Here is a 15,625-nt window from a genome sequence, read left to right on the forward strand (position 1 = left end):
TGAAAGAAACGAACTTCGCATATAATTATGCGTTTTTAGAATTAAAAACTGTACAATTATCTCTGGCTCAGAATAGAAAACAAGATAAATAATACTTTTATTTTTGGCCGAAAATTATTGTACAAATTCATTTAACAAATAGTTTACACATATACAAGAAATAGAGTATACAAAATTGCGGGCCCTACAAAAATAACCCGCCAAACAAGCCCGCAAAAAATAAACCAAAACAGATAAAGCAATATCATAGAATAGTAATCAATCAGACCCACAAACTGATATACTTTTGTATAAGCCTGAAGAGACTCAAGAAATCAATACGATACTTTCTTGTAAATCTCCTACTGAAGATCCAAAGAATATGCTACTTCTTTGTAAATCTTCTGACTCAATGAATAACGAACTTCATTGTAAGCCACCACCTACTGAATGGTTATCAAAAAATATAAACAAAGAAAAAGTTAACAAACTACAACTCTATAATTAAACATATGCAATTTACAAATGCGAAATAACATGAATAAAACACATTTTAAGCTGGAAAACTCCAGCTTCATTTAAATGCAAACCTCCATCTTTAATAGCAAATAAATCTCTTTTTGGAGAACCCTTTAATAAAAATCTTCTATAAGACTTAATGAAACTTATTTTTCCATCTTTACAAATATTAATAAAGGCTTTATTAATCTCAACAACCTTAATTCCTAACTGAACAAAATCAACTGGTCGCGGTAAAATAGAAGATATCAATATATTTATGTCTCTATTTCTTTTTCTTATACTATAGAATAAATTTCTAAATTTACATAAAATAATCTCTAGAGTATGATTCTGTACATCATTGGTACCAAAATGTAAAATGACATGAGAAAAGCTATCAAAATCATGAAGATACAAATACTCCTTATCAATAATATATTTAATGTAACCTAAATTAGCTCCACTAAAACTCTGTACTACAGTGTCTTTTATCCCATCCAAATATTTCCCGATAGAATCACACAAGATCAACACCTTCTTCTTCATTACTGCAATTAAGGGATAAATTTAGTCATAGCCTTAGCAACGGAGACTTTCTCTGATAAAGAAAATTGAAGATACAATTTATAAGCATCACTTGCCCAATCGCCATGAACTTGTATTAACTCCGCAGGTACCTTAGATTCAAAGGCAAACGTAGCACCCCCTCGACGGAAGCTGTGTGTAGAAAATAGTCGTGGATTCCTACCTATCTTAATAATAGACTCCTTAATATACTGCTGAAAATCTATATAAGTCACAGGAACTAACTTGTGTTTACTAGGAAATAGAAAAACTGGGCTATCTCCGTCGGCAGGAATTAATTTACACATATTCCTATACGCTCTCAATGGACATAATGCAGATCTAGTATTTTCAACTAATGGTATCTTCAAAATTCTATTACCCATCTGTATGGTTTTTGACCAATTGAAAATTACAATAGCAATATTACCCTCTAAAATTACTTTATTTCTAGTTAACTGTTTATCTTTGTCAAATGACATTTTAGAATCGGGTACTAAATTTGATTTACGCGCCATTAGAAAAAGGCAAATAAAATCAAACACCATATAGTGCACTGCTTAGGATCGTCGTGATTTATAACTCTATTAATATCTAGTAAAATATCTACAGTAATAGCTAATGCTTGTTGTGGTAAATGCTGTTTCTCTCTAGTAATCCCTTTCAATAATAATTTGACAGAAAATTCATCTAAATGAACAAAAGGTTTTTCTAACATCAAATGCATAGTTTGAACCCCACATACATAATTTTTTATAGAACTTACTGATTTGAACGATCTACTCAAAAATTGAATGAACAAACAGATCGTTTTTAATGAAACAGGACATTCCTTTAAATTAAAAAATGTACAAAAAAGCAAAAAGGCTCGCCACTGAACCATTAAATTCGTTTTTGTTCCTACAGCAAAGGCTGATAGTGTCGATATCTTTACATCCCTTTCTAGTTCTCTAATTTGTCTATCTGAAAACGTAATTTACCATTCGTGAATAAACTGAAACAACTCATTTGACACTGCAAATTCTTCTACATGTATACATTTTGTCTCTTCAAAAAATGTTTTATCATAATTACTATGTAAATGCCAGCGAGATAACATATCAGCCAAACTATTGTCAACACCTGCAATGTGAACTGCCTTCAACTCAAATTCATTTATAGCGGCTACAAAACAGATCTCACGCAAGCAAGATTGTAAAAATTGATTCCTTGATTTTCCAGTGTGTATTACTGTTACTGTAACCTGATTATCACATTCAATTATAATTCTCTTTCCTTTAAATTTAGTTCCCCACAATTTCAGGCATACCACTACTGTTAACATTTATAATGCATTAATATGAAGCTGTTCATTTACAATAGAATCTGGGAATTCAACATGAAAAAAATGTTCTTTGAACATGCCACCACAACCTGTCATGCATGCATCCGAAGAGAATATTTCATCTGGTTTCGACGATTCTTCTATTAACATCATTGATACACCGTTATATAAAGGTAGAAACTTTTCTCACCATATGATGTCTTTTTTAACAAGTTCAGGCACCTCACTCTTATCGAAACTTATCGAACTTATCGAAAATATATCTAATAATGTATACAAATTACCTTAAAAGTACTCACTGAACAGATACTATTGATAGTACAGAATTACGAAATGTTGAAAGAAACGAACTTCGCATATAATTATGCGTTTTTAGAATTAAAACCTGTACGTTTATGCCACCGCCTCCGGATTGTAATCCCTAAGTCTCGCATTCTGCGACTTCTGTCGCAGGCGAAACAAAAATAACGAAAATATATTAACCCAAAAACTCATTTAAATGTTTTACATTTTACACCATATTAAAGCGTTAAATATATTAATTAATTGCTTAATTGGTGTTTAACGCCACTGTTGGCACTATTTGCAATTTCGTGGAGGTCAGTTTTTATTGGTGGAGGATGACGGAATGACCGGAGAAAACCACCGATTTTCGGTAGGAAAACTGACAATCCTAGTAAATACAGATTGGAGTCGAACGCACCTGCCACGTGCCGGATTCGAACTCACAACCAGTGATACAGTTATTTGACTACTTAGACCACTTGGCCACCGAGGCCTTCGTCGTTAAATAGATATTTATTTTAAAAACTATAAGGAATAAAACATGTGACTTTATTATTTCAATTTAAAATACTCCTGTATATTGGTTGAAAGGAGTATATAAATATGGGAAATATCACGATTGACAAAATGTCGATGGTTTCACACTTTTGGTCACGATAGTACCTGGTGAAGACTATTCGAGAAACACATTAAAAGCATGGAAATCATATCAATTGTATATTTCAAATAATTAACATTTATCCGCTTGTGTAAAGAGCTTTAAATGGGGATCAATGGAGATTTGGAGTATATATGACAGTAACACGTGACACATAAAACAAACAGACATCTGTTAATCTTGTAAATCTTTAAAACATTGATGCCTCATTTATTATTAAATATATGTATTACATTGGAAATAATGTTACACTGGGGGTAAATTAGGTGTAAAAATTAATACCTGGCATGAATAATTGACTGATTGTTTTTTCAATAGCAATTCAGAATTGATGAACGTTTCTGTTACTTCGAAATCGAACAAAATAAACATCACTGTTTTAAACTTATACGTCCTTAAATTAGTCAGAATATAGTGAAAGATAAATGCATGATACCGATTTATGTTCCCATTCATGTGTTTCTTGAATGACATCTTTCACCTAGAGAAAAACCTTATTAAGCTGATAGTATATGAAACGTTTGAGAACATAATACTAAAAGCGAACCTAAACAGCAACCTTCCAAGCTAAACTTAATTGTGAGTGGATTTTCTTTGTGTAAACATTTTTGCGCTTTTTCCGTGGTGTGTCTGTCTTGTAATGTCTTATATAATTTCGACAATTTTTTTTAGACTGCAACTCCGGCCCTGTCCTTTCTAACCGGTATTTGTTCATGCCATTATCAACAGGACGGGTGTTACTTATGGAACTGGTTACCCTTTCGAATTCACGAACAGCTTGGTGTGTTTCTTTTACTCAATCTTTAGTTTACTGTGCAGTCATTAGGGATTGTTGTTCTTGGGAAATTTGTATTTGGGCCGTGGTGTCTAAGTCTAAAGTAAATATCTCGCCCGCTTAACTTCTCGTGATTAAACGTGTGTTAAAAGTCCGTGATATGAAGGTTTTACTACAAGTATCGCATTTACGAAACATTGTCAATGATCAATGAAAATGAGGTCAATGACAGGTCAGGTCAGAGACCAGACAGACATGTACACCTTTCAATTATACCATTCATCAAATAAAGTTACCTAATTGTTATACCATCTGAGAAACAGGCCTGAACATTGATAATAAACCATAAAAATGAGGTCAAGTCGGATGCTTTATACAAATAGTTTACGCTACCGCCGCCAGATAGTAATTTCTATGTCTGGCATTATGCGACCTTCATCGCAGGCGAAGCATAAACTATAATGAAAAATGTATTAGCAAAAATACCGAACTACAAGATTAATTAAAAAAGGTGAAGTCCATAATACATGACAAGTTAGACGCTGGACTATATCAACCAACGGAAAGACTGGAAAACAAATGTCATATCGATGGACCAGAACAGTGTATTCTCATATTCATTTGCATATCAGGATTTAACAATGTTTTACTTTTCACATCGATTTCACCGATACAATACAGCATGCCAATGAATTTTTGGTATCGATTGGGAGCGATAGGAAAGGTTAAAAGGACATAATTACGGATTAACTATAAATTATGATAAAAAATAAACATGCAAATGATAATATTTGCATATCGTGCTTAGTACACAGTTCAAACAAGGATACAGCAAATGGGACAAAGGAAACAGACTTTGGTACGGACAAGCAGATGTGGACATTATGGCAATTTCAAAGTTGTTGAAACAAAACAGTCGAAATAAACATTTATTTTTATAATTTTTATTTGAGAAATGTAGGAAAATTAAAATGACACTTTATAAATTTTGTGCTTCTGAAGCGCCTTTCATGATTCACCCTCATTAGGAGGGCTAAAAACAAGAACTTTTTAAACAAATCATGTATAATATTTCAGGAGCTATGTGATCAAAGGAATTATAAAAAGTAAAGCCAGAACCAAAGGTCAACTTTACTTGAGGGAGTCGAAACCTTAGTTTGTAAATAACTTCTAAATTTATCAACGGAAAATTAAAGAAATTTAAATTGTGTGCGTCCGCAAAAAACTTATTGCTGTTAATTGCAACATAAAATAACAATTATTGAACTAATTCAAAAGTCAGCGTGCAATATTTCTAAATAGTTGCATACCGAGTTATTTTAAGCAACTAGGTTAAGTTAGAATAAAGACTATAAACAAAGTTTAATAACAAGCCATAAGAAAAGTAAATATAAAAATAAAAAAGCAATGGATTTAACAAACACCAAATATGAAGACTTATAGTTCCAGGGTTTTCTTAACTAAAAATGGAATTATAATTTTGTGTTACTATAATGCATATCTGATGGATTATTATCGTCGTCGACTGAAATAAATCCGTTATTCTGTTTTCCTGATAACTCTTCGTTTAAATCTGCTTTTATTGTTTGATTATCAGCAGGACACTCTGACTTATCAATTGCAGTCAATGAATTCCTTGAAAAGACTAGCCCAAGTATCTCTTTTTTGTCGTCGAGATTGACGACACATTTAAAAATGTCAAACTTGGCTGGTAGAAGTCCTTTTTCGAAAATATAGTTCGTGCAATAAGAACCAAGAAATATAAAGGTGAATGTTATCAACGTAGAGAATGTTTTAAACGGGAAGAGTTGTAAATCTTCCGTTTCGTCGTACCATGGGAACTTTATCAACGTTGGTATGCTTAGGGTTTTTTCACCCCCTGCTAATCGGACAAATAGTCCCATTACATAACCAGCAAGAGAACCATATGTGTTCATATCACTAAAATAAATCACGCATGTCAGTTGAGGAAACAACATTACATACACAAAGTCAGAACACAACACAAACAAGTCATAAATAGATCCAACTTGTATTGCCATGATTGTTGCTAATGATCCTATACCAACTATTGCTATTCTCATAACCCATGTTATTTCGTTGTCTGAAGCCTGAAGAAGAAATATTATACATTAATATCATTAGAGACTAGTAATAAGATCATAGTCATCCCTTTAATCAAACTGTAAGTATTAAACTGTTATCTGTTCTAGTCTTTTATTCAAGAAATAGCAACATCTGCATTCTTTCTTATTGTAGCATTCAAAACAATTTAAAGCTGCAACATGTAAAAGCAATCCGTGTCAATAAACAGCATTATGTATTAAAAATACATAATGACTATTCCAGATTATTTATCCGTTTATAAATTTAAATAATATTAGGAAACTATGGTTTCAAGTCCATAATGCAAAATTGACCTAAGATGGATATTATCTTTATGTACTCTTTGGAAATATAGCTTTTCAACTGTTTCGGTTTCTTGGCTTTCAAATATTTGGCTTTGAGCATTTCTGGTGAAGGTAGATCCGGGCGCGTGAAATGAAAAAGTGTTGTTTTCCTTTTTTCAAGTCTCGTTCTGTTCTTTTACAAAACCAACTGATTAACATTAAGGCATCCAATTTATTTTTGTTTCACTTTTTTAAATTGAATACCTAAAATAGCAAAGAATAAAGCAACCATAGTAGTTAAATACATATAGTTTTTATGAGAATAGATCTTAGTTAAGCCGCTTTGTCCGGCAAATATCACTTAACAACTTCATTTGAAGAAAAAAGAAATATCACGCAATTTTTACAGTTACGTCACCTCAACCTATCTTTACAAAACCCAAACGACTATAAGAACATGATACAATTATTATCCTGACGGATTTTTGAGAGCAGCATAGGAGATTTAAAAAACATTAACAGAAAACACACATATCTATAAAAAGGTGAGATAAATTGTCTATTGGCATGTCTATATATTGTAGCATTTAAAGTTGCCGCTCAGCGACAAAGGGGAAAATTATCAATATATTTCAGAATTTAGTTTGGCAAATTTGACAAATTCGGGATTTTTATACTTTTTAAGGATCTACGACCTACAGTTGTGACATTATTATTTATGAAAATAAAATAAGAATATTTAAAAACAAATGATAATATATAAGTATGTATCTGAAATATGTGTTTTTTCGTTTAAAATCGTCTTTCAATAGATCATCATTGATACAAGGATTAAATTGTGTACGCCAGACGCACGTTTCATCTACAAAAGACTCATCAGCATTTGACTAGTGATGCTCGAATCAAAAAAAAATTCAAAAGGCCAAAAAATGAACGAAGTTGAAGAGCACTGAGGACCATAACTTAGAAATTCAAAATTACAAAATTCAAATTAGCATGCATTTACGAAGCACTTACAACAATCTCCAATTTCGAACATTCACGGACACATGCTTAAACATAGTTTAAATGGTTCCTATGCTTTTCATATGAAATGGATGTCAAGAGTTGCCTCCCGTACACCATTGATTGAACTTATAGAACACAATATTCGCTAAGAAAAAAAAACGATTGTCTTACTTTTAAAACAGTTTAGGTTGTGATTCAAATTATTTGTAAGCTACTTTTCAACGGGTAACAGTTAAACTTGGTAAACCAAGTAATATTGTTTATTTGCCAGCCTTGTTCCTTGTAACCAAAACTCAATCTACCCTTAAATGGTTCTTTTGTTTCAGGGACATTAAACTTTTCTAAATTTCAACTGATGATGTTTAGGTCTGTCATTGTTCACACTTTGCGGACTTCGTTAAGAGGGTCGTGCTCCTTACACAAAAACTACTCTAACAGAGTTATAAGGAATAACAACCAAAACTCGATACTACATAAGTGTAACGGCCACCATCGCCAATAATTGACCGATACGATGTGATGGTGTCTCAACTTACTAGCGACATGTTTTCGCGGTCTTAGATCTTAAGATACAAGCTAAGTCGTCTGATCTGTAATTTTAGCGAGTGTGTCATATTCCCGATTATGGCATGTTTTCTGCGTGTGGATTCGCAAGACGGGTGATGCATGCATCGCAGGATATACTTACCCTCTCGACGCACCTGGTCTCGCTCTTTTCGGAGTTAATGCTATTTAAATGTTTGATGAAATTGTACAATTTCAAGTTTATTTTATAATCGCACGAAAACTGAGATTGCAATTCCCTCAGGCAACGTTGAATTTAATTTTTTTTAACTGTTCTGCTTAGAACAAAAGTTGTGTTTAAATCTGTTTTCTAACTATATCTGATCCACGTGTCGTGCGCACTGACGTTGGTATCATGTCTTTGTTTTTACAATTTTCAATATAAAATCTAGAAATTCAATTAATAATAGTAAGTTACGCTTTTTATATTAAATTCAGGGGATAATTCAGGCAGCGCTCCTGGGTATCTCACTCCCCACAAATCGAAAAAAATTTATTTGTTTTTTTTAAATAAACACGTCAAAAACTGTTTTCGAAATTTTCTAGGTTTGGGACAGAACTTCCGTGTACTTAAAATCCTGGATCCGCGCCAGAAGTCACAATGTGACCGTGTAACTTTCGATTACTGACAATTATACTTAATAGTTCTAACCAGTTTCAATCAGACATTTCATTTTAGCATAATCATGAGTAATATGTGTACTGTTTAAACATCAAAATAGTCTTTAAATTTAAAAAATTGCACTTTTTCGCTTTGAACTTTTTCCGTTCTGCTGAAAGGCTTTTGATATTTGTTTATCAATTTATAAACACAATTAAGGTAATGGCATTTTATGCTGTCATATATGCCTAACAGTGCTATTTTACAACCTCGTATACATTCTTTAAGACTGTTTGTGTTAATCACTATTCTACTATCATTTTCCTTTTATCAAATAACCATGAAGAATAATTGTACTATTCAAACATCAAAAGATTTTTCAAATTTGAGAAATTGCACTTTCTCGCCTTGAACTCAGCCATGAACTGTTCGTTCCTGCTGAAAGGCTTTTATTTGTGTTTGTCAATTTGTAAATACAATTAAGGTAATGGCATTTTATGCTCCCATATATGCTTAACAGTGCTATTTCAAAACATCGTATACATATTTTTGTTATAAAATTAAGGAGATGTGGTATGATTGCCAATGAGACAACAATCCACCAGAGTTCAAATATAGCGTATGTAAGCAATTATAAGCAACCGTACGGCCTTTAACAAATTCGAAAAACCCTTACCAAATAGTCGGCTATAAAAGGCCCCGACATAAAAAATGTGAAACAATTTGAATGAGAAAACCACCGGCCTAATTTATAACAAAACAATTTACGAGAAACAAATATGACAGACATGAACCAACGACAACCACCGAACTACATGCTCATGATTTGGGACAGGCACATAAAGAATGTGGCGGGGTTATACATGTTGTTGTTGATTAGTATAACGTTCCATTCTTTGATATATGCAGTCTGAGTTCAATATAGTTCAATTTATACTTCGTCATAATTCCTTTTCACTGATGAGCGTGTAAAAGTTACCCCCACCCCCAAAAAATAGATCTACTTACTTTTGGTCGTATAACAGCCCCGTATATATTTCTGGAAAACATCCCACTAGCAGACAATACAGACGAATCAGCAGACGACATCACTGCTGCCGCAACAGATCCTAGCCCAAAAAAGGAAACAGCTGTTGGACAAAGGTACTGCATTACCAAAGGCAATGTATATCTTTCATCACCAGCTGGCAATCGATATTCGGTGGCCTTGTAGTACTCCGTTTCATTCCAATCTTAAATAAAGTTGGTATAAATGATATTCTTTTAAGTGTTAAATCGGCATGATATAGAATTAAGCATGCAATGTTCGATTTATCTGATTTCTTGTCCTTGTCCGGATTTGGTTATAATTTAACACCTTTCTGGTTTAATCAGCTCTTCAACGTTTGGGTTTTCAAATATTTTGGCCTCATGCATCACTGAAGAGACATATATTGTCAAAATGCACATATAGTGCAGTAAAGGTGGTGCCGTGAATATGTGATAAAAACTAATGTCAATGTCATGCGTCCGACATGACGTCGGACACATCGTATCAAAAGCCTAATTCGCCGAAATTAAGGCAAGTTGTGAATAATTTCAATAATGCTAACAATTCAACCGATTGCCTGACAATTGCTGACGCCAACACCAAACGTTTCATAGGGAAAAAAACTAGAAGTAAGCAAATATAAGCTCCTTAATCTCAAAAAAATATCTCAATGCATTGTCGTAAAAAATAAAAGCTGCTTCGTCAAAAGGGAACTGTTGACTAGATGTGTATGGTGACAAAGCTCCAATCTGCAAAATGCAACATTTGTATGAACTCTTGAGAGAGAACAAGATTATAACACAAAAGAGAGGTAATCAGTTTGAGTATCGTTAACATATGAGGGAAAAGTAAAAACAAATAATTTTGTTGTATGGAATACCAGGAACATTATCTATCTTGACCTACTTGTGTTGGCTGCAATAGCACCAATCAGTACGGCTGGAATTGTTAAAAATATACAACCAAACCCTGCAGCGTACGATAACAACTCTGCAATACGTGACGTTTTTGCAGAGAAAACTCTTTGAAAATATACCTTAAAAGTAAAAATAAGGAAGTTAATTAGTGTTAGAAAAATAGATATTATTATAACTACAAAAATATATGGTTTGACAATGAATCGAAAATGTTGTATGAGTTTAGAGCTCAATATTAAATAATGCCATGTGCATTTATTGATCCTTTTGATAAGACTATTCTTATTCTTAAAGGTAATCGATTTAACATAGTAATAAGATCTTCGAATATTGCTTTTATTTGTACTAACATTTATTGTACTTCTAATAGTTTAATACAGAACTAAACGTGTTTATTCATTGAATAGTAATTTTCGTTGATTTTGTGTGTTAAGGTAAACCACGAATTTTAATGTTCAACAAAGTACACATTTTTTCCTTAGTCTTGTTTGTAGACTTCTGCAAAACTACGAAATCAAATATCCACAAAAATAAATTTTATCAAGCACGAAAATCGGTACCAAGTTAAATGAATCCACTGCATTTCCCATTAATGAGAAAATATGGTCCTCACGACGTCTTTGGAGTCATACAGCATGTCGTTACTCATAGGTTAGCATTGTCTGCTCATGACGTCTTTGCAGTAAATTTGTTGCATGTGTTCAGTTTCCTATTTTAGTCTTGGAAAACACAATTTCCTATTTGAAAGCGGGCTTTGAACTAGTTTCAGTAACTGAAAGTACTTTAAGACAGATACTTTGTGTCCTTTGTCTTTCGGTTAGTTGTGTTTGTACTTATAACGATCTGATGAATCAAGCCTTTTCCAATGGATTAGTACAGTATTTTCTTATGTTGTGTTGTTACACCACCTATTCCCGGTTAGTGGAGGGGTCTATGGTTGAGAGTTGACAGACAGGTGTCCTAAGTCTGGGGCATATACATCAGTTTAATTAGGTCTTTGGTATTCTTTTTTCATAGTTTCACAATTTGTCATGCTATACCGTATGTGTTTGCTTATTGTCAAATGTCGTTCAGTGACATTTAATTGCTCGTATCCTAGTTATTTGGTCTGTGGTAGATAGTAACTTGTCTCATTAGCAATCACATATTGTAGTTACCACATCTTCTTATTTCCATTTAGCAGTCAGTGTATACAATTACTTCTTATTTATCTTGACAACACATATACACTACGTGTAGTTGCATTATTATGTTTTCATATGTTTATTATTAGTTATTATTCTAATCATTTTTTAATAATTTCGGAATAATAAACCACACAAAGAGTAACAATTAAGCCATGCTAAGAGGATTAAACGTAATTGTTTAAAATTGTTTTTCGTTCTTCAAATTACACTTGGTAGTAGTCCAGTCGCCCAATAGTCAGCACTTTTGTGTTGACATGAACTGTCATTAATATGGTCTTGATTATAAATTTTAAACTGTTTACAAAACTTTGAATCTTTCGAAATACTAAGAATGTTCTTCCCCAGGAAGATATCACCTTAGTTGTATTTGGAAACACTTTTCAGAATTTTGGGTCCTCAATGCTCTTCTACCTCGTACTTTATTTGGTCTTTTTAACTTTTCTCATTCGAGCGCACTGATGATTCTTCTGTAGACGAAACGCCCGTCTCACGTCCATAATTTTAAGCCAGCGTGTATCTATGATTAGCTTATTGGTTAAGTTCTGTTTAGTTGCAGTGTCTTTTAACTGACGTTAATCCTTTTTCTGGTACAAAAATGTATTATTCATACTGACATGACCACTGAATGTTGGGAATATATCAAAATGAATAAATTAACTATGACGAATAATTTGGTAATAAATTTCAACTACCTATATATATATATTTATTAATGATAGATCCTTAAATTACCGTATACGTTAATTAATTCAGTTTTATTTGTTTGACAAACAGTTAACTGGTTTTACCTGCCAACCGACTCCTCCTAAAATAAGGAGCAGGTAAGAATCAATATATTGTCCAGCATATCTTGGATCAAGATCTTTTATCCAAACTGTTGTGTAGTTGACTGATATGTCTGTTACTGCGTCATGCATCATTGCAAATGGTACTGTCAACCACTGAAAGTATAAACAATTTGTTTTCCAACCTCACTAGCGAACACAAGAAGCTATGCTTAACCCATTTAGAACAAAGCTCTTACGGCAAATGTTATCAAACAGTCTGTTTCTATGTATGTTGGCGTTTGCTTTCGTTGCAGTTGAGTGTTTCTGTTGTTCCGTTGTTTTCCTCTTATAGTTGATGCGTTTCCCTCGGTTTTAGTTTGTTACCCGGATTTGTTTTCGCTTAATCGAATTATGACTACTGAACAGCGGTATACTACTGTTGCCTTTATTTACGACGTGTGTAAAATTATGTTCAGGATATTTAAAGAAAAATAATGAAAACTTTACGTTATGCTGTTGAAACATTTAAAAGTTTTATTCTGACGTCATCAGAGCAATTAGACGCGTGATATTACCTGTTGTTTCTATGTCTATCTTGGTACCGACTTTTAAAGGGAGTTTGCATGTGAAATTTTCCAAACTGTTGAGTTTGCTTTCTGGGCAATGACTTAATCATTCAATAAATTTCAGTACATTCCTACCTTTCCAGTGTTTCAATGGACTTATACTTTTATAAATGTTGTGTTCTCGACGATGAAGGTTGGCCGTGCATGTAAAGCAGTATACGCTTACACATCCAGGTACCTGTTCAACGAGATGTTTGGGCTCTTTTTGACCAAGGTGTTAACTGTAGTTTTCAGTGTTTTTAACTAATTGATTGTTCACATTCCACTTATTCACATGTTCTCTAGTTTTATTGTGTATAAATATAACTAAACGGATATTTTGGTTTTTACGTCACTGCGACCACAAAATGATAAGACAATAAATCCCAAAACAACATCAAATAGTAAACATACGGTCTTCAATTATGAACAAGTTTGCAAATTGTCAACATCTACTGAAATCGTCTCAGTGGATATATAGAATCGTGACTTAATTCAAATACCAAACAATCTATTACTGATTGATTTATTGATTGTTGGTTGATAACGTCCAGTGTCAAATATGTCATGTTAAGGACTAGTATCACTAAATTCCTCAATCGATAACAACTCTCAAATAACAACAGTTTATGTTATTCCACTATATGAAGATAAATATGTGTTTGATTTTATTTGAACATCCAACACGATGGTTGAAGGAAATGTCTACCTTTCCGGAGCTTCCCTCCGATTTTGTTTGGGTATTTTTTTATTTTTTTTGTATAGTTCGTGTAACTCATTCTTGTGTTGGAAGATGTTTGGTGTCATCTTCATTTTTGTTTTTATTTTGTCAATGTTATTATCGGTCCTTCTATGACTAATGATTTTTATTACCTATTTGGTGCAATGTATGTTCCTACTTTCTTACAATACAAAGAATGACGCTATATACTTACAAGACCTACAAAAATACATATCAGTTGTATGACGTCTGTATAGGCAACGGAGTATAACCCTCCAAACAAGGTATAAAACACAGCAACACCGGCGGATATTATAACAGCCGTGTTATAATCAAGGTCTATAATTACCGAAAGAGTTGTACCTACAATTTTAAACTTCTCGTTAAAGAATGGTTATTCTCTATAACAGAAAACTAAACACTGGTACATATATCATTTTTTCTAAGACCTAAAAAAAACTCTAAGTTGGTGAAGATTCCCTAATACACCCTTTTACTTTACATCATAGTTGTTCAATAGTGTGGGCTGATATTACAACAAATATTCGGTAATACAGTAGAATAACTTTGATATGAGCGTCACTGATGAGTCTTATGTAGACGAAACGCGCGTCTGGCGTACTAAATTATAATCCTGGTACCTTTGATATTTTAACTATTTACACCACTGGGTCGATGCCACTGCTGGTGGACGTTTCGTCCCCGAGGGTATCACCAGCTCAGTAGCTCAGTAGTCAACACTTCGGTGTTGACATGAATATCAATAATGTGGTCATTTTTATAAATTTCCTGTTTACAAAACTTTAAATTTTTCGAAAAACTAAGGATTTTCTTATCCCAGGCATAGATTACCTTAGCCGTATTTGGCACAACTTTTTGGAATTTTGGATCTTCAATGCACTTCAACTTTATACTTGTTTGGCTTATAAATATTTTGATATGAGCGTCACTGATGAGTCTTATGTAGACGAAACGCGCGTCTGGCGTACTAAATTATAATCCTGGTACCTTTCATAACTATTTACACCACTGGGTCGATGCCACTGCTGGTGGACGTTTCGTCCCCGAGGGTATCACCAGCCCAGTAGTCAACACTTCGGTGTTGACATGAATATCAATATTGTGGTCATTTTTATAAATTTCCTGTTTACAAAACTTTGAATTTTTCGAAAAACTAAGGATTTCCTTATCCCAGGCATAGATTACCTTAGTCGTATTTGGCACAACTTTTTGGAATTTTGGATCCTCAATGCTCTTCAACTTTATACTTGTTTGGCTTTATAAATATTTTGATATCAGCGTCACTGATGAGTCTTATGTAGACGAAATGCGCGTCTGGCGTACTAAATTATAATCCTGGTACCTTTGATAACTATATATTTCCCTCCAGTTGACTAAGCATTCGCATGGGTTCGAAAATATAGATCGGATGGTGCATTCTCCACAGAAGATGATTACCCTGTCAATCATGCACTTGATCACACTCAGTTTAAAGTAAAATGTAGTTCAAGCTGTTTTTCGTTTCAGTAGTTATGTCTCATACCCATATTTAGGTATACTACTTTTATGGTTGTATCATTTCAAACATTCATAAAAAAAAGTATTTATGTTCGAACTAAACCCATTCTTTATATCTTTGTGCTTGCTGTATGGAAGGTTGTTACTTACTACATAGGCAAATGTATTTTAACTATATATTTATAAACATGCTATAATTCATTTTTTGTCCTTATATGAATATGAAACTTA

At 33.1% G+C, this 15,625-nt stretch overlaps 1 protein-coding gene across 2 annotated transcripts in view; it reads right to left on the minus strand.

Moving 5' to 3' along the window:
- Positions 1–5,008: 5,008 nt before the first annotated feature.
- Positions 5,009–15,625, minus strand: part of LOC127729877 (high-affinity choline transporter 1-like) — a 59,654-nt gene continuing 49,037 nt past the window's right edge. For both annotated transcript variants that reach the window (XM_052237810.1, XM_052237811.1), the window contains exons 4-8: positions 14,091–14,239; positions 12,572–12,724; positions 10,586–10,715; positions 9,658–9,881; positions 5,009–6,197 (exon numbers count right to left, since the gene is read on the minus strand). In XM_052237810.1, the coding sequence (XP_052093770.1) occupies positions 5,559–6,197; positions 9,658–9,881; positions 10,586–10,715; positions 12,572–12,724; positions 14,091–14,239 (1,295 nt within the window). In that variant the 3' untranslated portion in view covers positions 5,009–5,558. The remainder of the gene's footprint in view (positions 6,198–9,657; positions 9,882–10,585; positions 10,716–12,571; positions 12,725–14,090; positions 14,240–15,625) is intronic.

This window comes from Mytilus californianus, unplaced genomic scaffold, assembly GCF_021869535.1.
Source record: "Mytilus californianus isolate M0D057914Y unplaced genomic scaffold, xbMytCali1.0.p SCAF_2, whole genome shotgun sequence".
In the NCBI taxonomy this organism is placed as follows: Eukaryota; Metazoa; Mollusca; class Bivalvia; order Mytilida; family Mytilidae; genus Mytilus; species Mytilus californianus.